Source organism: Felis catus, chromosome B4, assembly GCF_018350175.1.
Source record: "Felis catus isolate Fca126 chromosome B4, F.catus_Fca126_mat1.0, whole genome shotgun sequence".
Classification (NCBI taxonomy): domain Eukaryota; kingdom Metazoa; phylum Chordata; class Mammalia; order Carnivora; family Felidae; genus Felis; species Felis catus.
Window position 1 is genome coordinate 119,805,013 of NC_058374.1, and position 24,951 is coordinate 119,829,963.

A 24,951-nucleotide genomic window follows, 5' to 3' on the forward strand; every position below is an offset into this window, starting at 1 on the left:
TATTGGGGGGGGATTATGAGTAAAAATGATATTTTAGCTCTGTGGTCTACATAATGAACTATTCCAAGATAAATTCATTTAAAAGAGAATGTTAAAAGACCTCCCCGCTTTAGCTTAGGAAGACTGCAGCTGTCATTTTGCCTTCTGAAACTGCAGAAGGATGTTGGTACATCGGTGAACATGTTAGAATCGCACTTCTCTCACATTCAGCTTCTCTTTGGATATCTGTCCAGGCCAAACAGCTATAGTTATTTTATACACTGTATGTACTGGGCTTTGTCATTTGAAAGGGCCCAGAGAACTTGAGGAACATCAGTCATGCCTTCTCCCAAGGTACCCCTGAAGAACAGAGTAGTTACAGGCTCCATGTATGAGCAGAAGGCATGAAGCATGAGGAAAATGCTTCAGAGGCCATCAGTTTCTAGGCTAAGAGATAATAGAAAAGATCTGAATGATTTGCTCTCACTTTAAGATTTACAGACTACAAATTACCTAAGTTTTTCACTTTAAGGTCAATTAGTCTTTCTGCCTTCCCTATTCTCCAATGGCACCAACACTTCTCCTGAGAAGTAAGTAAGCTTTTACACTGACCTAAGTGAGCATATCTGTTTGTCCCAGAATCACAAGACATTTGCAGAACTAAACAGAACTTGAAAAGACTCTCAGACCACCACAGTTTGTCTCACCAGACCTAAAGGAAGTAGAATACTCTAGACTCTGGGTCCAATTGTGTATTAACTTTAAGTTAAGACCCCTAATGCTAATGGTGCATATATGTGTGTGGGATTTTGTTGAAGAGTATATTTTCAGCCAGATGTTCATAGGCTGGTAGGTCAACATTGGGTGGCACAAAGTTTAAGATGCCAGTTGGAAAAAACAAAGAAATGCAAGTAAAAAGAATGAGGGTAGATGGAAAGTGAGTGATGGCATGGGAGAATGAAAAGTTACCCTGTCAAATGTACCTTGAGAGCTTCTGTGCCTACAGCCTACATTTTGTCATTGCCCTTCTGAAAAATACCAGAAGAAACAGGAATAAGTGTCTGTCATTTTTCTAAGTGTCAGGGAAATAGACTGAACCTTCCATTTTAGACTTCTAAAGAAATTATACTGGTTAAACACTTTTTCCCTAAAGCTTATACACATCTTCATCAACCATCAAGACTAGAATTAACACACATATGAATTTTAAGGAACTTGAAAGAACTAGAGTCTTTTTTTTAAAAAAAATTTTTTTTTCAACGTTTTTTATTTATTTTTGGGACAGAGAGAGACAGAGCATGAATGGGGGAGGGGCAGAGAGAGAGGGAGACACAGAATCGGAAACAGTCTCCAGGCTCTGAGCCATCAGCCCAGAGCCTGACGCGGGGCTCGAACTCACGGACCGTGAGATCGTGACCTGGCTGAAGTCGGACGCTTAACCGACTGCGCCACCCAGGCGCCCCAGAACTAGAGTCTTTAAGAGAAAAGTTTTGGACAGGAAGCCAAACTGAGATAATGTCACATCCATAATACTTCTCTTGATATCTGAAATAACCTGTGAATCCATTGTGACAGCTATAACCAACTTTGGTCCCCAGTGCTTTGTTTTATTTATAAAGTCGGGGGAAAAACATAGTATTTTGGGGGGGGGGCAGGGCTTGTGTTCTCTATTTCACCACAGTTTCTACCACTCCCTATGTCCTGTCCTTAAAAGTGTTTGAGTTCTCAGTCCCTGCCAGTTTATCTCTACAGTCCTGCTCACCAGCTGGTTTGTTTGTTTGTTTGTTTGTTTGGTTGGTTTCTTTGGTCAACTGTTGCCTTTTTCTATTTGTTCTGATCAGGCTTAAGGTTACATGGTCCCTTTTACTTCTAGCTTTGGTTGTTTTTAAAAATGTGGGGCACCTGGGTGGCGTCCAACTTTTGATTTCAGCTCAGGTCATGCATGATCTCACAGGTTGTGAAACTGAGCCCTGCCTTGGGCTCTGCACTGACAGCACAGAGCCTGCTTGGGATTCTCTCTCTGCCCCTACTCTGCTCTCTTTCTCTCTTTCTCTCTGTTTCAAAATAAATTTAAAAAATGTGTTTGCTAACATCCTTAACGTCTTGTCCAATAGACTTTGACCAATTCACTTTCCTAATATAGATGGAAATATGCTCCTTTCAGTGGTGAGGCACCAATAAAGACTAAACATGTTTTAAGAATTTATAATGTTTTGTGGGATTTCTGATTTGTGTGTTATCACTTAGATTAGTGTTGTTTAGATTGTGAAGTCTTTATGTGTATTCATCTCATCTCCAAGGTCTCTGATTTGTGTATGATTGTATGATGCTATTTCACACTTGACTCTACAGACCAGAGACATGTGTCTCTTTTTTGAGAGGCAATTGCAAATGTGGCTTCTAAATCATCTAACTGTGAATATCACAGCCCCATGAAGATAAATTATATTAAAAAACAAAAAATAATAAAAAATAAGCATTTAGTAAACAAAGAAACAAATATAAAAAAAAGATGGCCCATGGAAATAAAAGAATCTTTTTTTGTTGTTATAACTGATGGGTTACTCCACTTTAACCACAAATGTAGACATGGAAACTAGACTGTAAAGTGGATCAGTATAAAGTATATTTGCAGTGAGCAGTCTTCTGATGTGGTCCCCCAGTGATCTCACCTCCAGGTATTTACAGCATCTGTAAACACTTCCTCTTGTATGTGGGCTTAATCTAGTGACTTGGTTCTCATGAATAGAATATGGCAAAAGGATGGCATGTTCCAAAGACCGTGACTTCCATCTCCCTAGCCCTCTCTTGTCCTTTCACTTGCTGTACTGTTGGAACCAGATGCCCATTGTGAGATACTTTATGGTGAGGCCTATAGGACAGGAATTGACAGAGGCCAACAGCTTGTGAAGTGTTAAGACTTCTGTCCAAAAACCCTTGAGGAACAGAAACTTGCCTACAACCACAAGAGTGAGCTAGGCAGTGGGACCCTCCCACTTGGGTCTTGAGATGACTATAGCTCTGTGAGAGACCCAGAACCAAGGACCCAGTTATGCAGCTCCTGGATTCTTGGCCCACAGAAACTCTGAAATAATAAATGTTGTTTTTATATGCTACTAAGGTTTGGGTAATTTGTTATATAGCAATAGATAACTAGCACAGAATCTTGTTTTTCTATTGAAATAACAGATAGCTCTGTTTTGTTTTTTTTAACCAAAATCTTAAAATGAGGTTAGGAAAGGTGTTTTTTAGTCCAACCAGAGGTGTTCAGCGTCATTCGTGAAAAAATAATTGAAAATATGTAGCCCAACAAATACTGGTTAAATTGAACTGAACTGAGAGATAATGAGCAGCTGAAATATTAAGTATTTGTTACGCTGTAAAGTAGAAGTAGTCTATGGCAATGATGAACCAAACAGTGACTATCAGAAAATGTACTATGATCAAGAGTCCTGTGATAACAACGTTTACTGGTCACTAAATATTGTTGAGTTGGGAGTTTTGAGGAACTCCAACATTTAACTGAGGAAAATGCACAGGGGAGGAGAGGGAGTGTCAGAGATGCATGAAGATAACCAGATATTGGAGAAGCCAAAAGACAACAATAAGACAGTTAACATGAGTATGAGAGTCTACTACAGCTAAAGCAAGTGAAGGTGGAAGGGGGTATATGGACTTTCTTCCCTACTGGTAACCTTAGCACTGGTTGTGTGCAGTGGTAGCAGAGGAACTAGTTAGACCCAAGAAGGTTGAAAAATTAATGGGAGCAAAAAAAAAGGGGGGGGATAGTGAGTATAAACAACTACTCAAAACATCCAAAAGATAAAAAACATAAAAATATCAGGAAAGGAAATATTGAAAAAGAAGTGGGCAGGTGACATAAAAGTTGCTAGTGTGCCAAGAATACATTTGATTCAGGATGACAGAGATTAAGACAGCTGACATAATATGGGCTTTGACACAGTCTTGTAAACCTTTAAAATGAAAAGTGTTTTTGAATTCCTGACTTCCAAGTGTTATATTGTCAAAGGACAAAAGACATTATGCCTTTTTAAAAGGTTTTTAGAGGATTATCCAAATACTTGGTCACATGGAATTCTTACCTAAGGAAAGGTAAATTATGTGTTGCAAAATAAGTAATCAGATAATTTCCCCAAGTCTAGGGGACAGAAAAAGTCTAATATGCTTACAGTTTCTAGGAGAGTGAAAAATAAGTCACATTCTCATGTTATGGTTCCTTTCTTAAAAAGAGAAAAAGGGTGGAATTTGATCTTCAGAAGTCCTGGGAAACTTTTAGACCTAAGAAAAGACTGAACTGGGGTTGATGAGGAAAGTGGATATTGGGTGAAACTGGATAATTAAGCTTTGCTACTAAAGGTCAAGCATTATAAAAGACAGAGGGAAATAATGAGTGGAAGAGAGGAATTCATGTGCTTAATGCTCTTCCTATGTCTGCGCTTAGAACACTGGAATACTTTCCATGTGTTTGATGTATCAAATGTACTCGAGAACATGCAGACCTTTGCACTGGCCAATATTTCAATATTAAAAACAATACAGGAAAGAAAAATCACTATTACCAAAGGAATAAACTTTTGTCTTTGAAACTTGAAACAACAAATACAAATAAAGCATGAAAAAACATGCTTTGAAGTGTGCTAACAGATCAAGATTGCATTTAGCAAACCACCTTTTCTCTGTTTAGGAACAATCTCACGGATTCCAAAACACAATATGTTAATTAAAGGATTTCAGGTAGCAATCATGGAATATTTTTCGTGACAGATGAAGAACAGATACTCTGAACACTAAAATTGCATAAACACAACAAAGAGACATTGTGTCCCTTTTGCAGCAGCGCAAAGTTAGAGTGAATGCAAATGAATGTGCTGGCAGTAAAATTACACTATTAACCATCTGAAGATTGGGCTCATTACCTAAGAAGGCAAAGCATCAATTTGTAGCATTATAACATTCTGTTTGTGCTGCTGAACACGTGTGTGGATGTTTTTATATATTCTCTACTCATTTGGGTGCATGGTAAGCACTTTCGCATCAGCCTCTTGATAAAAGCTTAATTTTGTATTGTTTCGGTTACATTGTTTTCTCTAATGGGAATGATATTCTGTCTTAAAAATAAACACTCCATTTATTCTCCAAATAATTCTGAGTTCAGGTTCTTCTGTTTCTCATTATCAAATGGCCTGTACACTATTACAGATATATCTTATTGAGCACACTGATTTGAAAAAATGTATATTTGAATACCATGAGGAATATATTCATTCAGTCAGTCACTCATTCTTTCACTCTGCTAATGCACATGTATTGGGCTAAGAACACTGGGAAATTCACGGATGGATGCGACACTGTCTCTGCCTTCAGGATGTTTCTAACGTCACAAGTGGTAGAGTGTTATTAGTACCTTCAGGACAGGCATAGAGCTATCGAATATCCGAGGAAAGAGACAGCAGTGTATTCCTGCCTTCTACAAACATTTTTTTTTTTTTTGACCACCTAGATGTTATTGGCACTGTTCTTGGGCTGGGTATATAGAAGGGAACAAGATAGTCAAGGTCCCTAAACTCATGGGTCCTGAATTTTGGGAGAGAGATGAAAAAAAAAACAAACAAATAAACAATGTAACTTTGGATAGCCATAGGTGCCATGGAGAAACTAATGCAGGGCAACGGGAAGGACAGTGATAGTATGTGAGGAGCGTGACTTTGAGGTCTGAAAGCCTCCGTGAGGAGATCGTAGCCGAATAGAGGTTTGATGATGTATAGGAGCAAGTGTGAAAATCTGAATAAAAGGCTTTCCAGACAGAGACCAGTATGGAAAGGGCTTGAGGCAAAAATGAGCTTGGTATATTCTGGAACAAGAAGAAGCCACATAACTAGAGTTTAGGGAAATAGGAGAGTGAGAGATGAGGTCATAGAGGTGGGAACGGGCCAGATCCTATTGACTTCTGTAGGCTACGATAAGGATTTTATTCTAAGTGAGAAGGGAATCCATTGGATATTTTAAACAGGGTGTGGCATGATCTGATTTACATTTGAGAAGGAGAAGGATCATTCTGGATGCTGTGTGGAAATTCAAATGTAGAGTCATAAGAAAGGTAACTAGTACAGAGATTAGGTGTCTATGAATTAATTATCCAAGCTAGAGAGAACCAATGAGAAATTGACTCCAGTAGTCGAACTTAGAGATGATAGATTAGAACCCATCATGCTAGTCCAGTTAGAGGTGGTTGGTTTGGACTAGGGTGATAATTACCAATGTGAGAGGAGTGGTTCCCTTTTAGGGGAAGTTTCACAAAGGAAGTGATATGGAGCTACTTGAATTGAACTTTAAATGATGGGTAGCATTGTGACAAGGGGGTAGTCACTTAGTTTATTGAGTGCCTATGATGCACTGCACACTGGACTGGGTGTTGGAGATACAGTAGTGCCGAAGTCCTTGTAGACAATGAGGAGCAACTTGCTGAGGAAGTAATATTTTAAGATACAAAAGTAGTGAGGTGAACAATACGCTTATAAGAATTACTTCTGGAATTAGTTCTAAGGTCGCTTTATTGTTTTCCTTTTACTGTAGAATATTGTATGATGCAACTCCTTTGTATGCTTAACTCTCCTTGAATTTGCAAAAGTGTTAACTTTCTATCAGTAGAAACTCAGTTCACTGTCAGTTGGCAAATTTCATCAGATCACTTCCTTAGAAACAGTGGTTAATATTTATCTTTCTCATTCTGAGAAATTATAGCCTCATTAGGAAGGAAAAGAGCAGAGGAGAATACAAAGTATATAAGTTTTCATATCTAGGTGTAAGTATTACTGCTCATCTGCTTTCAGTCTTGCCCCCTGAATCTTTTCCCAGCTGGTTGACCCAACTTCAACTTTTCCTCCTTCTAATGCCTGTTGTATACTGCCTCCCAAATTGACTGGCCTAAAGCAGTCCAGTCATGTCTGTTCCCTAGTGTCTACAGAACAAATTTCAAATTCCTTAGCCTGACACAAACTAACCCAACCTACTTTTATTGCTTTATCTCTGACTCTACTCTCTACTCTCTAATTGTTTTAATTACACTGGATTTTTTTATTTTTCTAAAAATTATTAAACTGTGGTGAAATAATAAAACATAAAATTTACTCCCTTAACCATTTTTAAGTGTACAATTTAGTGGCAATGATTGAGGACATTCACATTGTTGTGCAAATCCCATTGCATTTTAAATCACACAGTATTGCTATTCCCCTAATACTCCTTGCAATTTATATTTATATTTATATGATTTCTGCTGACCTCTGAAACGTTTTCCCTTTCCTTATCAGTTAAAGTCCTACATATCTTGCAGACCAGTGCTAGGATCCTACCTCTTGCTTTAGGCTCCTATGAAACCTTATCTGGAAACAGAAGGTCAACTCTGTTGCTAGGTAACAGTGCTTACAGTTAAAATGCCACCTTGGTTGGCAAATTGCATCTTGACTGGGAGGATTTATACATGAACTATAAATACCTGATGGGGATGTGATACTTTGGTCTTTCTTGAGTGATGACACTTATAATTAGGTAGATTCCTTGCCCCTGGAGGCTAAGTTTACAGAATGGTACAAGAGATATTGCCTGTTATGGGACATGACACTTCAAATCCAGGACCATTCTCACACTCATCCAATATTGATCTTGTCTTCTTGTACCTGAGCTGTCACCTGAGAGGCCTGTGCTGATGTTTGTACCAATATAAAGGACTCTCACTGAAGAGAAACTCTGAAGGTGCCCTGATGGTCAGTGGAGTTTCCTCTGTGACATCCTTCTGGTAAACCTAAAGCCAAGCATGGCCCATAGTAGTCTTGTGAGTCTGAATGTTTGGCTGGACCTAATAAGAACTGCTTTTGGGAGTTGCATCAAAATGTAGAAATGTTGTCCTAAGTACTAATAACCCTTGCACATCTGGACTCAAAACTGCTGTACATAGGGCCAGGGTAAGAAAGCATTGCTTACCTTTGGAAGGAGCTGGATTGCCTGTAGAATTCTTTGTCTGTGCCCAGAATTAAGGATTCCAATTTCCAATAAATCCTGATCTTCCATAACATTACTTCCCTGAAACAAAGCCAGAAATGTTACAAGTTAATTCAGGCATTTTTACTATGGGTAAATAATGATTTATTTAATGCAGAGAAAAATAACCAACAAGTGATCTGATTTCTACATACAAAACAGTCATTCTTCAGTGAGGGTGAGGGCAAGTAAGAGGTCACCTATGTGACTGAGTTGAAGGTTCTGGGAAAGCTTCCTTCCCCCCAGAAATGCTCTCATGACTTACTATTTATGGTTGGGTTATCTGCATTGGGGATTCATTCCTGTGGCTTCAAACTCTGTTCCTGGAAGAATGTAAATGCTTCTAGGAAGAGCTGCTGTTTAGGATCATCAGTGATCTGCCTATATGTTGATATGAATGAATCAGTTTTGTCTTCCCCTAAAAATAGATTTTGAGGGGCGCCTGGGTGGCTCAGTTGATTAAGTGTCCGACTTTGGCCCACGTCATGATCTTGCAGTTCGTGAGTTTGAGCCCCACATTGGGTTGTCCGCTGTGGGCGCAGAGCCTGCTTCAGATCCTCTATCCCCCTTTCTCTGCCCCTTCCCCACTTGTGCATGTGTTCTCTGTGTCTCAAAAAATATATAAATAATAAAAACAATTTTTAAAATAGATTTTGAGAAGAAAACTGATTAAAAATTATAGCATACTAGGCAGGTTAAAAGTGAGAATTAATAATTAATCTTAAAACACTGAATGCCAGACATCTCTGATCAAGATATGGCGATACAACAATGAATAATTTGCAGGCCCCTGTCTTTATTCTTTCCATTCCAGGTATGGAAACAGATTTTCAAACTCAGTTAAGATGCTGTGAATATGCTATGGTGGTAGCATGTGCTTGGGGGCCCTGGATCCGGGATGTGTTTTCAATTGGAGATCATGACTGAAGCCTGGTTAGGACCCAGCACTGAAAAGAGGAAGAACAAAAGTGGAATTATGTGCAATGTCCTATGGGTGAGAAAGAACACAGCACATTTGGAAGCACTGGCTTCTTGGCTGAGTTGGAGAGAGGAACAAAAGGTAAGGCTGGCAAGGTAAGCCAAAGCAGACTGTTCAGACATTGTACACCAGGCTGAGGAATTCAGACTTCATCCTGACCGTAACAGGAAGCCACGGACAAATTTTAAGAAAAGGAGTTACATGATGATATTTCAAATTTGGAAAGATCAATTTTAGATTCTGTGGCTGGGCCTCTGTTTCCTTACCTATAAAATGACAAAGTTGAGCTACAGGGTCTCCAAGGACCAACCTAATCCTGAAATTCTCTGATTTCAATGATTTTTTAGGCCTTTGATTAATATTCTAATACAAAAATTTATAAATTGCTTATTTTGTACCTAAAGATTTTAGTCTTTTGTAGTTTGTAAGCTAGAGTTTTCCTTTAAATTGAGAGGTCTGTAGAGAAGCTCAGAATTGGATCACTCCTCTTCTGAACAAATCAAACTGTCCTACTAATGTGTAACACAAAAACACTTATGAGTAGAAATTACAGAACACATATTTATGGAGAGCAGTGGTGCTGATAGTTAAAGCAAAAGAGAGTGAATTGGAAAGGGCAATCCTCAGAGCATGGAGACTCTTGGGAGGCTATTGTGGTTGTTCTAGAGACAATGTGGGCTTAGACCAAGGTGGTGACCATGGGAGATAGAAAGAAATGGGTGGGTTTGAAAACTATCAAGAAGCTTGATTCAGTGACTGAATATATTGAATGATGGAGAAACGCAGGACACACATTAGTTCTAGTCTTGGGCAGTGGGGGTGGATCATGATGCCTTTTCCTGAGATAATAAAAGAGGATGGGCCAGTCTAGTGTGGTACAAAGTGAGACTAATATCTTTCTCTGTACAGGGACAGAACAGATGGATATAAACAATTTAATATCACACTACATTATAATGGATAATTGATTGTTCTTAGAAAGATTAAAGCTGTAAGAATGGTACCATAGTTAGAGATTTAAAGTGGGCATTCACTGGACACAAACATTCCACCTACTCATGGTATCATTCCTATGCTTAAGCTACCCTGGCCTTCTCAGAGGAAGCAGAACGAGCCAGGTATATAGCAGCATGATAATGAAAAGCCTAATGAAAAACAAATAAAGCCAGTCTTGGCAAAATGCCACAGGAAACATTGCTCTCAAGAAATTACTCTATGCACACAATAGAGCATGGCTAAGAATATAAATGGCTTCATTTTGAGAAAGTGTTTTTATTTTCAGAAATGGACTAGCATGTCATGAGTAGGATATATGATACCACTCTATATTTGACTTTTAGTCTCTAAAGGGTTTTCCAAAAGGAGTTAAAAGGATCTTAAAAAACAAAAAACAGAAGACAAAAAATAAGAAACAAAAAACATTGTCCATCTATGTGTTAGATCACTACCAGGTTTTCCATGGGCTAAATTACCAGCCTACAACTTCAGCTCATACAAAATGTACTGGTTTCTTTGTGCATACACAAGACAGACCAGAATTCTGATGTGTCTTGTGTTTGTCTTCTGTCTGTGTCTTCTGTTTCAGTAAATATAGATACCTAGTATCTATAGGTAATCCTGAGAATTTGTTTTTAGTGTTTGAATACTGAAATTATTTGAAGAATTAAATCCTTAAAACCACTGTTCTTCTAAACTACCAATATACTGTCTTCTCTATCTTCAGTAGGAAGAACCTTTTTGAAAAATTGTAGGGAAGTTAGACATCTCTTTGGGGCAAATTTCCTAGCATATGGAATAATTACCAAACACTTTTGAAAAATGAGTGAAAATTTGGGAAGCACAGTGCAAATGGTGAGAATGTGCCCAAGGGGAAATGGTACTAATTTTGGAAACATAAAGAAAAGGATTCACTGTCCCCAATGAGGCATGCTGTTAGAAATTTTCTATTTTCTCTCTTATTGTAATATATAGAGATACCAGAAATATCCTGTGCATCATCTAGCCAGTCTTTTTTTTTTTTTTTGAAACACCAGTAGGCTTGGAGTCTGAAGATCTGGATCTAAATCTTGTTTGGGTAAACTTGGTTAAGTCATGTATTATTTCTAGGCCTCATGGTCCTCACCCGTAAAATGTAGTTCAATGAATACTCATTCAGTTCTAAAGCGGTATGATTTCAGTCATGTCCAACTTTTGATTAGTATCCTTATATATAAATATAGATTGTATAATTTGAAGTTACATTTACATTGCAATTACATTTTAGTGTTTCAGAACTTGCAACCTAAAGATAGCTTTAAGAAGTACAGTTGACTCTTGAACAACATGGGTTTGAACTGCAAGGGTCCATTTAAACTTTGATTTTTAAAACAAATACAGTACAGTACTGCAGATCTATTGGCTTTTCCTTATGACTTTCTTAATAAAATTTTCTTTTCTCTGTTACTTTATTATAAAAATACAGTATATGATACACATAACATGCAAAATCTATGTAAATTGACTGTTAATGCTATTACTAAGGCTTCTTGTCAACAGAAGGTATTAGTAGTTAAGCTTTGGGGGAATCAAAAATTATATGCAGAGTTTTGGCTGCACGGTGCAGGTGTGGGGGGTGAGGTCAGCACCCTGAACCCCTGCATTGTTCAAGGGTCAACAGTAATTACAGAGAAGTGCAAGAATGCACTTTTTTTCTTGACAAATTAATCTCAGGACTAGGTAGGAATTTATAACATTTCTTATTAAAATAAATGATAGAATACCTTAGTTTTGTAATATCATGGATTCTTACAGCTTTTTGGAGAAAAATAAAATATTTCACGTCTTGCAACTAACCATTTCATTTGCACTTGGGTAACAGATGTGCCATCAAGGACAATAAACATTTCCATTCTTCCTGGGGAGCTGGAATTTATTCTCATGTTATCACCTGCCTTCACTAAATGTTAGAAAAATCCCAGCTTTTTTTCCCCTCAATAATAGCTGAACGTAAACTCTAGCTTTCTCCCTCCTCCATTCATTTTTCACATGACTGCTAGATCAATGGTTTTTGGAGTAGAGCTTCATTATGTGTGTCTTCTGCTTAACCATCTACTATACTGCACTCTCTACCTCCTCATCCCCAGTACGCGTGCTGTGTCTACTTCTGCATCTCCCATTTACTTCTCAACCCACCACAATAAGCCTTTACCCTCACTAACTCCATAGAATGTCTCTGCCAAATGGTAAGAAAGACTTCTAAATTGCCATATCTAATTGATTCTTTTCAAACCTGATTTCAAAAAAATGCATTGGCCACACGTGGCTGGTGGCTACAATACTGGACAACACAAACAGAGAATTTTTCTGTTATCTTAGAAAATTCTACTAGACAGTACTTCTCCACAATTAAAGGCATTTAAACTATAGTTGAATCACAGAGATGGGGCAAAAATGGGGATTGCAAGGGAATCAGAACAGGGAGTCAGAAATACTCATGAGTCATCCTTAGGATATAATTGATGTGCTTCTTAGTCAAAGTTCATGAACATAAAATTTAAGGACGTTTAGCAAATTTTCTTTTGATTTTTCAGTCATTAAGAAAAAATAGTAGCCATTCTATTTTCATTAGTGTTTCTTTATTACAGGGCTAGAAATATATGCTATCAAAATGACAAGCCCAATTGAGGAGTAATTTATTATTTGTTAGCATGCTACCAGGCACATTGCACAAGGCGTTTAGGGAATAATAATGAGTAGATAAAGTTGCTTAGTTAATGACCTAATAGAAGGATCAAAGGCCCAAGGCAGTGTTTTTAGAATAGCTGTTCTTTTACTGACAAGAAATATCTAATCCAGGGGGTCTTTATTGCTTTCTTAAGTCATGGAATGAGGAAAAATAATATATCTTATGCACTGAAAACTGAAATTTCTCTGACTCTGGGGAGCATACTTTATGTATTAGATTTTTTCCAGCAGTGATAAGCAAAGAAGATGACCAAACACAATAAAAAGCAGTGTTTTGTTCTTAATTCTACATAAGAAATAGAACAGCTATTTATTGAAATCATCTCAAATATATCTAAATTAATCATTTGTTTCTCTCAGAGCTCCTCTTATTTTCATAACCTCAGTATCATATCATATTGATTTAGCAAACTTTCCTTCACATTGCATATTATATATAATAAATGCCTACAAATGCTAGGGAAACATATTTAAGCACTATAGGGAACTTGTTTCTTTTTAATATAGGCTTAAGTTGGATGTTATTTATTCTCTCTCTTTAGTCAAAGACTGAAAGAATCAAGAGGATGCTGTCAATTGGAGAAAATTTCTTTTGCTCTATAATTAACTAAACTAGATTCTTCTCCACAATTTGTATGGCCTGAAATATTCAAAAGAGAATATTTGTATAATAGAATGATAGTAAGATCTTGCAAACTCACACATGGAGACACACATATAATATTCTTGGAATAATGCTACCTCTTAGCCTCTATAAAGGCTTTGAGTCAATTTGATATTAACTTACAAGTAAACCCAATACATGTCTTTTCTGCATGATTAGGATGGTAACTATTGGGATAAGTCCCAGATTTATAATTCCCCTATCAGTGTTGGAACAAAGCTTTATTTTGTTTATCAGACAGAAATACGGGTACCATAAGCGATCAGATAATGGATGATGTGCTTCTTCCAATTTTATTTTTAAAAATTTAAAAAGTGTGTGTGTGTGTGTGTGTGTGTGTGCGCGCGCGCGCTTCTTCCAATTTTAATTCCCTCTCTTACATGAATGAAATGACAGTGGAGGAAAATAGTGTATATTTTTTACCTCTCTACCTTAGCCCTCCATTTGAAAATATTCTGTCTACTGCAAGGGAATTTCTTGCTCAAAACTTAACTAAATCTTCACATTCTTAGCTTAGGAAGAGAGTTTTCTAAGTTCTTAAGACCACATGGATTATTGATTCAAGTAAATGTCACATCACTGAGCAATAAGTTAGAGAGAATCTTATATATGTAAGGTATATATTTTAATAAATAACTTATATCTTAGAATTAGTTTTTAGGATCACTATTTAGCAGCGAACGTGATTACAATGCGTTTTATGCTATCAGTTTCCCCCTCTTTATCTTTCAGGCCTATATCCCCTTTGAAACATCTGTTCTGACGCTATGGAAAGACAGAGGGGGGAGGAAGTTAAGTAATCATGTATTTATTTTCAAAGTATTATGCAAGGTTTGATGATATCATAAGTTACAATTCTAATTCCTTTGAGACATGTCTTCATGTAGATTTTAGAATTATGCATATATATAAAATACCTCAAAGTCATTTATACAGTAACTTGTACTGTCTTGGTCAAAAGTTTCACAGATGCAAGAGAAAGCCTATTCAATTTTAAGGATGTTAATCCACAAGTCCTACAAGAAGAAATGCTGATGTGAACAAAACGTATTTGTATGCTCTTACTTTCTTCCAGATACATTCATATGAAAATATAAAGCTTATGAACACCCACTGTCTTCTTTCGATTTTCACACTAATAGCAGTTCGTGTAAGCATAGAGTAAATTACACACTTACTGAGTTCTTATTCTGTGCCAGGCACTGTTCTTATGCCTTAGACATATCACTGTATTTAATTCTCACCATAGTTCTCTGAGGTAGGCAGTTAACTTGCTTCCATAGCTAATGGGAGCCTTTCTTATAACTATTATCTGGTACCACCTCCAGTGCAGTTAGTTTAGGAGAGAAAAGGTTCAGTACAAAAATGTAGCTAGACCGAAACCATTTGCATTTTGCTTTAGAGCCATATGAAATTCACATTTGAAAGCAAGTGTTCCAACATAGTTTACGTTTGATTTCACAACGTTTGAGTAACAATGACTTTTTCTTTATAGAACAGGATTTGGAAAGCTGTCTGACCTATTCTTCCCTCCTCTGCTCCAGTCCTTTCTGTTCACTGAATCATGGAATCAGGGTTGGCAGGGACCTGGGGGGTTTTCTTGTCTAAACGTTCCCTCACTAACTGCAAAGCTTTAACTTCCCTCTCTCTTTTGAAGCGTGGTGTCTAGCTGGGTTACACCATTCCCAAAGGGGTAGGGAGGATATTAAATGTTTTAAATGGTCTTTCCCAATAGCTGAATCTGAGCAGGAGGGTGGGATGGGGCTGGAGGGCCACCTCAGTCCTACTCTTTTAGTTCCCACTGCGTTGCAGACTGAGTGTGACAGGAGAGCTATTAGAAGAACATGCCAAAAGTAGAGATGAAAACAGTTAGCAGCTGTCCTGTGTCCTTTTCCAATCATAAGCTGTGAAGTTTAAAAAAATTTTTTTCCTTGGGTAGGCTGTACATAATCTTGGCAGGTATCTGAGTTTTGTTCTTCCATCTAATATGCTGAACATTCCCCAGTGCCTCACAAGAGAAAAATGAGCAGCAATTAGGTTAGCTTGGACACCCTGCTCTTAACAGAAGAGGAACATGGCACCTTCATATTTGCAACAGGGTCCTCTTCAAGTGATCTCTCACTGGTGATACAGAGCCCTAAAAGGAAGGCTTCTCTCTGGTGAAACAACAAGAATTTGGTCCTGAGTATAACCAACATACAGCCACACAGTATGAAGCAGGAAAAAAGTGCCTAAAATGATTAATGTTAACTAGCAGCCATTGAGCATTCAGTGAGTACCAGGTACTTTGTCCACCTTATTTAGAACCTTAGTAAGTTCTAAGTTCTCCACTTGATCTTAGCCAAAAGGCCGAGAAGCAATATAAGTTCTAAGTTCTAAGTTATAACACAGGAGGCAGTATCTTCATACTGCAGACAAAGAAACTGAGTCCCACAGCTGTGAAACCTGAAAGAGCTTCTGGGCTGACAACAGAGAGCCCAATGTGGGGCTCGAACTCACAAATCATATCATGACCTGAGCTGAAGTCAGACACTTAACGGATTGAGCCACTCAGGTGCCCCCCAGAGCTGTGAAACCATTTAAGAAGTTCACACAGTTAGTACACGATGGATCTGAGATCAATGTTTTACTCTTTCGGATTGTGACACTCCTGTTTCCTTCACTACCGAAAAGGAACCAAATGTTCAGTAGAGGACACTTTCTAGATGGAGATTCCAGTCAAGGATGTGTAACACTGCCAAGAAGTAACTCCCATGATGCTATTTTCAGCCACAGCCTTACATATATATTGACACACCACTGGGATTGACTGCCATGGTTTCTCCAACACATTTTATTTCAAATAAATTATTTACCTTCTGAAAGGTTAAGCAGTTAGTTCTTCCAACTGCCTTAGTGTAATCTAGAGCCAAGCATGTTATTATAAGTGATAGAGTCTGGCTAAAGCACCAAGTAACTTCTCATGTTCTGAGCCAGGACTATGCTAGTAGGTGGGAAATAACATCATGACATCAATTTGGCGTTTCTCAGCTCTTCTGTAGAGCCTTGTCAAACTATCTGGCTGGTCAACTGGGAAAGGCCATGTTTGCATTTCTTTTCTTTAGGTCTCTTTCAAAGCCAGGATTTAGGGAGGGGGATTTCTGAAAATCAACCAGTAAGGTAGAAAATGTCTGGGAATGGATAAAGGACATTTGTGTCCCTAATTTAACATGTTCTGAATCTGGAGAAAAGACAGTCCATTGTAGTCTCCTGAGAAGCCTGTCCAGGCTGAAGGAGGCTGGGATGCTGAAGGTGGATAATTTAGTCCTTTGGGCACTGGTAGACTGATCATAAAGACGACTTATTAGTCCATTAAAGAAACAGTTGTCCTCAAGGAGCAGATATCTCCAGATTTAAAGATGATGAGGTCACCTGATACTGAGAGCTATATTCAGAAACAGTCAAATAAACTTAGGAGGAGAAGAGCAAAGAGGAAGAGAAAGGCAGGGGCGGAGAGAGAGAGAAAGAAAAAGTATTGCTTGTTAAGGGTGAGGGTGGTAGTGAGGAAAGTAGGGTTGCCAGATAGAACATAGAAATTCCAATTTATCTAGGATTTTATATTTTTATTTACTTAATCTGGCAGTCTCAGAGAGGAGGCTACTGAACACTGGAAATGAGCTACTGGAGTCCAGTCCAGAATTGAAACAACCACCGATGTAGGACTGCCTTTAATTTGTTTATTCAACATATATTTGTTCACCTAATATGTTGTGAGCACTTACTATGTGCCAGACACTGGGCTAGGTCCTGAGACACAGTGAGAGCAGAGCAGATAGGCTCCCTTTGCTTTTAGAGCTTATAGTCTAGTGGCGAAAACAGGAAAATAACAAAGTAAAAAAAAACCCACAAGTAATTATTATTTAGCCAAGTTTTATATAGGCCACGAACTATTAAGGGCTTTATTTTGTTTATTGCTTACAACAACCCCTGTGGTTGTTACAATTATTACCCTTATTTACAAATAAAGAATTGAAGGCACAGAGAAGCTAATAATTTGCCCAAGTGTACATGCTTAGTAAAATCTGCCTTAAGGAAAATTAATACAGTGCTGTGGTTAGAGAAAAAATTACAAAGGAGACTTATGTTAGAAAGAATGGTCAGGAAAGCCTCTCTGAGAAAGTGACATGTAAACTGACACATGAGTGATTAAAAGGAGCAACCCAACCGTGAGAAGAGCCATTAGATAGGCATTGTAGAAGGAAGAGCAGGTGCAAAGGCACTGAGGTGGGAAAAGAGCCAGGTAGATTCTAGGAACAGACAGAAGGCTAATAAGACTAAATTTAGTGATTGAGGGTGAAGAGGACATTGGAGGGGGAAATAACACATTGGAGGGGCATAGATAACACAGACCCTGATAAGGGCTTTGATTTTATTCTAAGTGCAATGGAAAATGTTGAAGGACATAAACTGACTTACATTTTTTACTATACTCTGGCTACAGTGTGAAGAATGGATGGAGGAATTGGGTGACATGGAACTTGAGGTAAACAGCCTATACTGAAATAATCAATAGCCTGGAGACACTGAAATCTGAGGAAAATGTGATGAAATGTGATCTGTTGGAGAACTACAGGAACTGGTCTCACTGGAGAGTCAAATTTCCAAACTACATACAATCTTTCATTTGAATCAAAAAGAAAAACCAGATGGTAAAGATAAAAGTCGTAATTGCTTCTGACATAGGGTCCAAATTGAAACAACCATGGATAGAGATTGAATAATACCAATCAAATGTAAACATCTATACTCCATGGACTCAGCATTTGTATTACTAGGTTGTGGTAGACATTGTTGGTAGGCTGATCCCCTCCTTTGCAATCTCCTACCATGGTGTTTGGACAAATTAAATGTTTCAGCCTCCCTTGAAGCTATGGGTGGGCATGTGACAAAATGTACCCAGTTAGGAACTTCTGGAAAAGCTGTTGCTTTTCTGATTAGAAGGGAGAAATTCATCTGGTATCCTAGTGTGTCCATAAGAAACTGGCTGTGGACTTTCTCCCAACGAGTGGAGTCAATTGTTCATATAAAGTGACAGAGATGGGTTCACAGTCAGTTAACCACCAAAAACAAATAATCCTATTGATATCTGTAAGTGGGCAAGCATGAATTATGGGAAAGCTAGTCCCTAAATAAGAAAGGTTATTTAAAGCTATCTCCAAATTTGCATACAAGTTGCTCTGGCCAGTGTTGATCTGTTGTTTTGAAAATAATGATGAAGATGTGGGCTATGGCATGTAATAGAGGTCATAGTGGAGACAGCAGGGTATTCACAATTTATTTTAGACAGACCTGGTGTGATAATCACAGAGAAGAACAGAGAAGGATATTAGAAAGAATGAAAGTTATGAGAACAAAATTGGGAGGGTGTGTGTGTGTGTCAATCTACAGAACTGCCTGTTCTAATTTTGACTTAAAATTATGAAATCTCACAGAAATAATTACTTGAAGGGATTTTCTTCCTATGGATTTTGGTTTCTGTTAACATTCAGTGGATGTGAAATTATCAAAGTGTTCATGGGGTTGACAGATTTTAAGTCTGGGAGTGGCTTTTAGCTTCTAATTGAAGATGACAGGCATCTAGAGATTGTATAGTCATCGTGATTCTAAAGGGAGCACATTTTTACATAAATTTGATTTTTTATAGGAAAGAATTTTTACACTTAAAACTTGAACACATTATAATCTTAACAGAGCAGAAACAGTGAGAACATTTGGGGGTATGTTAGGCTGGCCTCAGTGTGTGACTTTTCCTTGAACTCTTGAGATGTCAAAGTTTGTGGTCAGGTCCTTTGTAACTTGGAGTGCCTTCGGTGAGCAGTGAATGGTGATTACCTATTGAAACAGTTGACCAGAATAATCCTGACTTTTCTCCACATTTATTTTTGGTTTTAGTCTTGGTTTTGAAGACATTTTTCTTGAAATGTTTTAGTAGAAAGTATTTGTTTCCCCCATGAAAACTTTGTTTTGGCTTGCTTTATTTAAAAAAGCATGGTGGGGATGCCTGGGTGGCTGTCGGTTGAGCGTCTGGCTCTTGACTTTGGCTCAGGTCATGATCTCATGGTTCAAACATGGTTTGAGCCCCATGTCGAGCTCTGTGCTGCCAGCTTGGGATTTTCTCTCCTTTCCTCTCTCTTTGCCCCTCCCCTACTCATGTGCTCTGTTTCTGTCTTCTCAAAATGAATAAACTTAAAAAGTAATAAAATACTAAAATAAAAAATGTGGTGTTGGGAAAACTCACTGAATGTTTGCGTCCCCCGTCCCCCAAATTCATATGTTGAAACTTAATTCCCAGTGTGATGGTACGTGTAGGTAGGGCCTTTGGAAGGTGCTCAGGTCTTGAGGGTGGAGCCCCTTTGAACGGAATTAGTGCCATATAAAAGAGGCTTCAGAGAGCATCCTTGCTCTTTCTGCCATGTGAGGACACAGAGAAAATATGGCCTTCTGTGAACTAGGAAATGGGCCCTATCAATCACTAAATCTGCTGGTGCCTTGATCTTGGACTTCCAGCCTCCAGAACTGTGAGAAATAAACTGCTGCTGTTTATAAGCCAAGCAGTCTATGGTATTTTGTTACAGCACTCTGAATGGACTAAGACATGCAACAACACTGGAATTAAGTATGAGGAGATGGTCACTGTGGGTTAGACAGGCAGGAGGTTATTAACCCAACCAAGGGGCTAAAGAAAGCTGAGCAAGATCACAACTAAGAAGAGTCCTTTGGGCTGTTGCAGAGCTATCTAGCTCCACCATTTCGCCTTGGGTTAAATACAAAGGGAAAATTTGTGCAAGGGACACAAACACCTCTGTTCTTTCTTTGGCATCTATACTATGAAGAATACTCTTTCCTCATTTTCTCCCACCATTTTCTTCAATAAATAATACTACTCAATAAGAACAAGAGATAGGAGAAAGAAAAGGGAGACATGCTTTCTCATGATGAATATTATTAAATGTCCCCTTGTCTAATTTTTCTAATTAAAGAGAGAAGCTTTGGAGTTTTATTTCCAAAATATTCAGTTGGTACCACAACCATTACAAATTCCTTCATATTAATTTGAGCATTATTAACAATGGACCCATTTTGTATAAGTTAAAGCAGATGCTAAATAGGCCATAGAATTTCTTATTTCTTTCTATTTGGTGTTACATACCCTGTATTCCTCATTTAATAGAAAAATTTGGGGGAGAAATGATCATGGTTTAAGCATCTTTGCATCATCCCTATTACCTACAGTCTGCCAAACTTTTGAATAAAACAAAAACTTGAAAGAATGAATGCTAAGTGGAAACACGAACCATAAATTTATAAAAATATACAGTCTAAAGATCACTAAGTTTGTAGCAAAAGGGTTGAAAATTTTGGGCTGAAAATTCTAATATTCAGGATGTCTGATTTTTTTTTCCTAATTGAAGAAAAGATAAAGATGGAATTTCCGGTACACGATAACACCAAAATGTTCTTAATTTTTTTCAGTTTTGCAAATTCTTATGATTTGACTTTCATCCAGGACTGTCAGTTGAGACATCTGATAATCTAAAAGCATTCAGAGAATTAGGATCCCATATGGCTCAAAAATATTTCCTCTCCGACAAGGAAAAAGAGAACACAGTGTGAAAATAATACTGGTATAGCCTTTGGTTTGTGTATAAGGAGCACAAATGAATTTAAATCATTGTCGATGGCATAATAATCATAATGATCATCAGAGTCAATTACAGTGAATAAAATAAGAAGAATATATATTTCTCATACACAAGCTGCATTGTGAAAAAGCAGAGGTATACTTCAAAGCAATGATAGCAATGGAGTTACGTTTAGTTGTGTGGAAGGAACGTTCATTGGAAATGAGCACTGAATTAGGAGTCCTGACTTATCACTAATTCATTGTGTAAACCTGGAAAAGTCTTTTAATTTCCTTGGGACTTAGTTTTCTCAGATGAACAATGATAAAATTGGGCCAGATGTTCCTTTTTAACACAGCATCTGCTCTGGAGGTTCTAGCTGAGAGTAAGTCTACTCATATACCCATATTGTTTGAAGCATATTTCTCCTTGTTTGGGGGAAGTCATTTTCTTTAAATGAGTGTTGAGTACTGAGGTACATTTATAAAATGATGAGAGAGGACAGAGACAACTTGGGCTCAGCCAATTGCACCCACTTAATTAGTAATAATAACAACAGCAATAATAATAATAATAACAATGACTGTCAACATTCCTTGACTATTGATCGTGGGCCAGACATTGCTTTAATCTTCAGAAAAATTCCATGATATAGATATTACTATTAATATCTCCATTTTACAGATGGCAAAGCTGAAGTTCAGAGATAACTGGAAACTTGACTGAGATCCCACGGGAAGTGGTAGAGTTGCTGTGGCAACTGAGGTGGCAATAAAGGGGATGATGGAAACAGGTAACTGGATGCCCCCACATCCCACGGTGTCCAGACAAGTGTCTTCCCCATGGAATCACCTCGCAGAGATCAGATGGGGAAAGTCTCTTCTTAATAGCCCCGTGGTCTGCATTAACCCTCTTTCCTGCAATCTCTACTAAGGAATTGGAGATTAATAAAGAGAATGGAATTTGGAGCTCCTAGGTTCACATTGCCGTTTTGCTTTTTAATAGCTGAGTGACTCTGGGCAAGTTAGCTTCCTTTCTTTGTCTGTAAAATGGAGGTAACAATGACGCCTCCCTTTTAGGGATGTGGTACATAATGTTTATGAAATTGCTTTATAAACTATAAAGTAATATTGCTAAAAATAAAGCATGCCTGCTAGGAACTACTTTTTCCCCCATTTTTTTTCGTTAAGAACATAGAGCTATAAATCTAGTTTCATGTTGTTTTTGCCAGAAATAGTCTATTCTGAAAGAGGCAGCATGTGTGGTGGGAAAAAAAAATGTAGGTTTTATTCCTAGCTCTGCCATTTACTTAGCTTTGTGGCCACGGGCAAGTCGCTTAATTGGGCATCCCACCAGGCCCCAGGCTCAGAAGGGCCCTGTGCTTGGGGTTTTAGTGCTCTGTGGTTTCTGCTTAAAATTCTTCAAATTTTTTTCTTTGAATATGTATTTTCTAAGTGAAGAACTGATGGAATAATGGAGTATGTGTTGGGGTTTCTCACTACTTCTCAGAGATGGGTTCTACTGAAAACCTCTTCACTGCTTCCTGGGCTCACTGGCCCTGGGACCTGCTTGCCTGTCCCCCTCTCTCGCTGTTCTGCTCTCTATTCCCAGCATGGTTGTGGGCATCCACAGCGGGGTTAAGATTAGTCATTCATACTCTATAGCACCTAGGGGTAGGGTAGGGGGTACCTAGGGGCAGTACCATGGCATGTCTGGTGGGCAGTGAACCAAGGTTTACCCCTGATCCAGGTACCAAGCATGTTCTGACACAGATTTAAAAATCTTTGGGGGTCCACTGTCTCCCATAGGCTCAAGTGATGGGGTCCTAGGAAAGGAAGATGTCTGGCTTGACTTCTCCAGACCCTGCACAGTTCAAGGTGCTGTGCACTGGTGAGAGGGTGTTGGAAGGTGGGGCTCAGCAGGTATCAGGCTCTGCAGTGAGACACTTTGGTCTGCATTAGGAAGCAGGGTCCTAGGTGCTTATGAGTGTCTGCACTCCCTGCCAGTATCTTGTGCCTGGAAGTGCTCCCTTGGCTGGTTTCATGCCTGGAATCTTCTCCTTCCTTCCTTCCAACCTTCAACCTTCCTGGGTTTGCCTTGTGTTTGTCTCTTTTAGCCGGCCCAAAAGCTCTTTGGATTAAAGCTATGAAACAGAAGTTGTGTGATTTTGGTGATTCTGTGTATGGATTAAATGCTTTGATATTTGTGTTTAAAATTGGCATGTCACAATATAAAAACAAATGGCAAAATTCATGCTAATAACATACAATTTTAATTTTTCCTTACTCAGAATATTAAATAGTAAATAAAAAACACCGTGGTAAGTCCAGAAAAAAACATAAGGAAGAAAGGAAAAAGCCTTTGTGTATCTTAATGGCACTTTTACTCTCACTTTTTAAATAAGGGGCCCTACATTTTCATTTTGCACTAGATCCCACAAATTATGTGGTTGGGCATCTCCTACTCCACCTACCCAAGCTCGACATAATCACCTGGTTGCTGCATCATTCCATAGTCATACTTGTAGTGTCTGTAAGCTCTAGGGAACATGGCTGGACTGATCCATGAACAGTTCATTCTCTATCCAGTTATCTGTGGCTTTATCTTTACCTTTTCAAGAAGGCAGAAAAGGAGAAATGGGGACTATTACCTTTGAGACTATGGAGGTCATTTATCCTCACTAAGAATGATGCTTCACTAGACATTAACTAGATACAATTTCCATTTATAGATCTGGGGATTGGCTTAAAAATTATGAAAATAATTGTAATTTGCCTGGTCTTCTGGGGCTCATTCATTAATTCATTCATTCACTTATTCTCTCATTCATTTATGCTGTCATTTCACAATATGTGCTGAATGTTTACCATGTTGCACACACTTTGTTAGGCACTGAGAATTCAAAAGCGATTAAAATGATCTCTCTCCTAAAGGAGCACAGCCAATGAGGGTGGGGGCAGGGAGGAATACAGCACATAGGTAATTATTTTCTGTGACAGGAAGTGCAATAATTACAGCTGTACCAAAGAAAATATTTCTGAAGGACATAGGTATGAATCAAGAAAGACATTTTGGGGCGGGTGACATCTCTGTTACCTACTAAGCGATTTTATAAAAGTTAGCCAGGATATAGAAAAATGGGAGAGGCAGGGAGGAGAGGGAATTGCACGGATGGGTTACAGCATGAACAAAGGCACTGAGATAACAAACAGTGTAGTGAGAGTGAAAACCAGCAAGTAGTTTACTGTTATTCAAGGAAAGACCAAGTAGCGGCCTTTGTAAACTATGATACTAAGTGGGCTTCATCCTGCAGGTCTGGGAAATTGGTGAATGAATGCTTTTATAGTTAGAAATGAGATGTTGGATTTACAATTTAGAAAGCATACTCCAGTGGTTATTTGAAGTGTGGATTTAAAGGGATAAAATTAGAGATTAGAAGCTGAAGCCTGTTTAAAAAGCTCTTACAGCAATAAAACAAGAGACAATGAAGGTCTGAACTAGCGTAGTAGTAGCAAGGTTGGTTCTGAATTAAAGAAACACTAGAGAGTTAAAACTGGCTGGACTTGATTATTGATTAAATATGGGAGTGAGTGGAAGGTAGGAGCAAGGATGATTGTCACATCTCTTGCTTGGGGTGATGATTAAGGGCTCAGAGAAGAATGACTTCAGAAGGAGACAGACTTTGGAGGTGGAGTGGGGAAGAAGGGTGTGTTCTGTTTGGATGTGGTTAGGGGCTATGGAGTTGACAGGTGGAAGCATTTACAGACATTTAGGCACGGCTGAAGTTTGGGGAGAGGTTTGGCCTGGAGTTGTAGATTTGGAGATGACCAGAGTCTAGGTGGTAACTATGTGATGGACAAAAACACGCATTGGAGACACCATGAAAG

General features: G+C 38.4%; 1 protein-coding gene across 18 annotated transcripts in view; it reads right to left on the bottom strand.

Moving 5' to 3' along the window:
- ANKS1B (ankyrin repeat and sterile alpha motif domain containing 1B) overlaps nucleotides 1-24,951 on the bottom strand; it is a 1,072,204-nt gene that overhangs the window by 307,026 nt on the left and 740,227 nt on the right. For all 18 annotated transcript variants that reach the window (XM_011284166.4, XM_019835377.3, XM_045062214.1 and 15 more), the window contains one exon: nucleotides 7,981-8,079. In XM_011284166.4, the coding sequence (XP_011282468.2) occupies nucleotides 7,981-8,079 (99 nt within the window). The remainder of the gene's footprint in view (nucleotides 1-7,980; nucleotides 8,080-24,951) is intronic.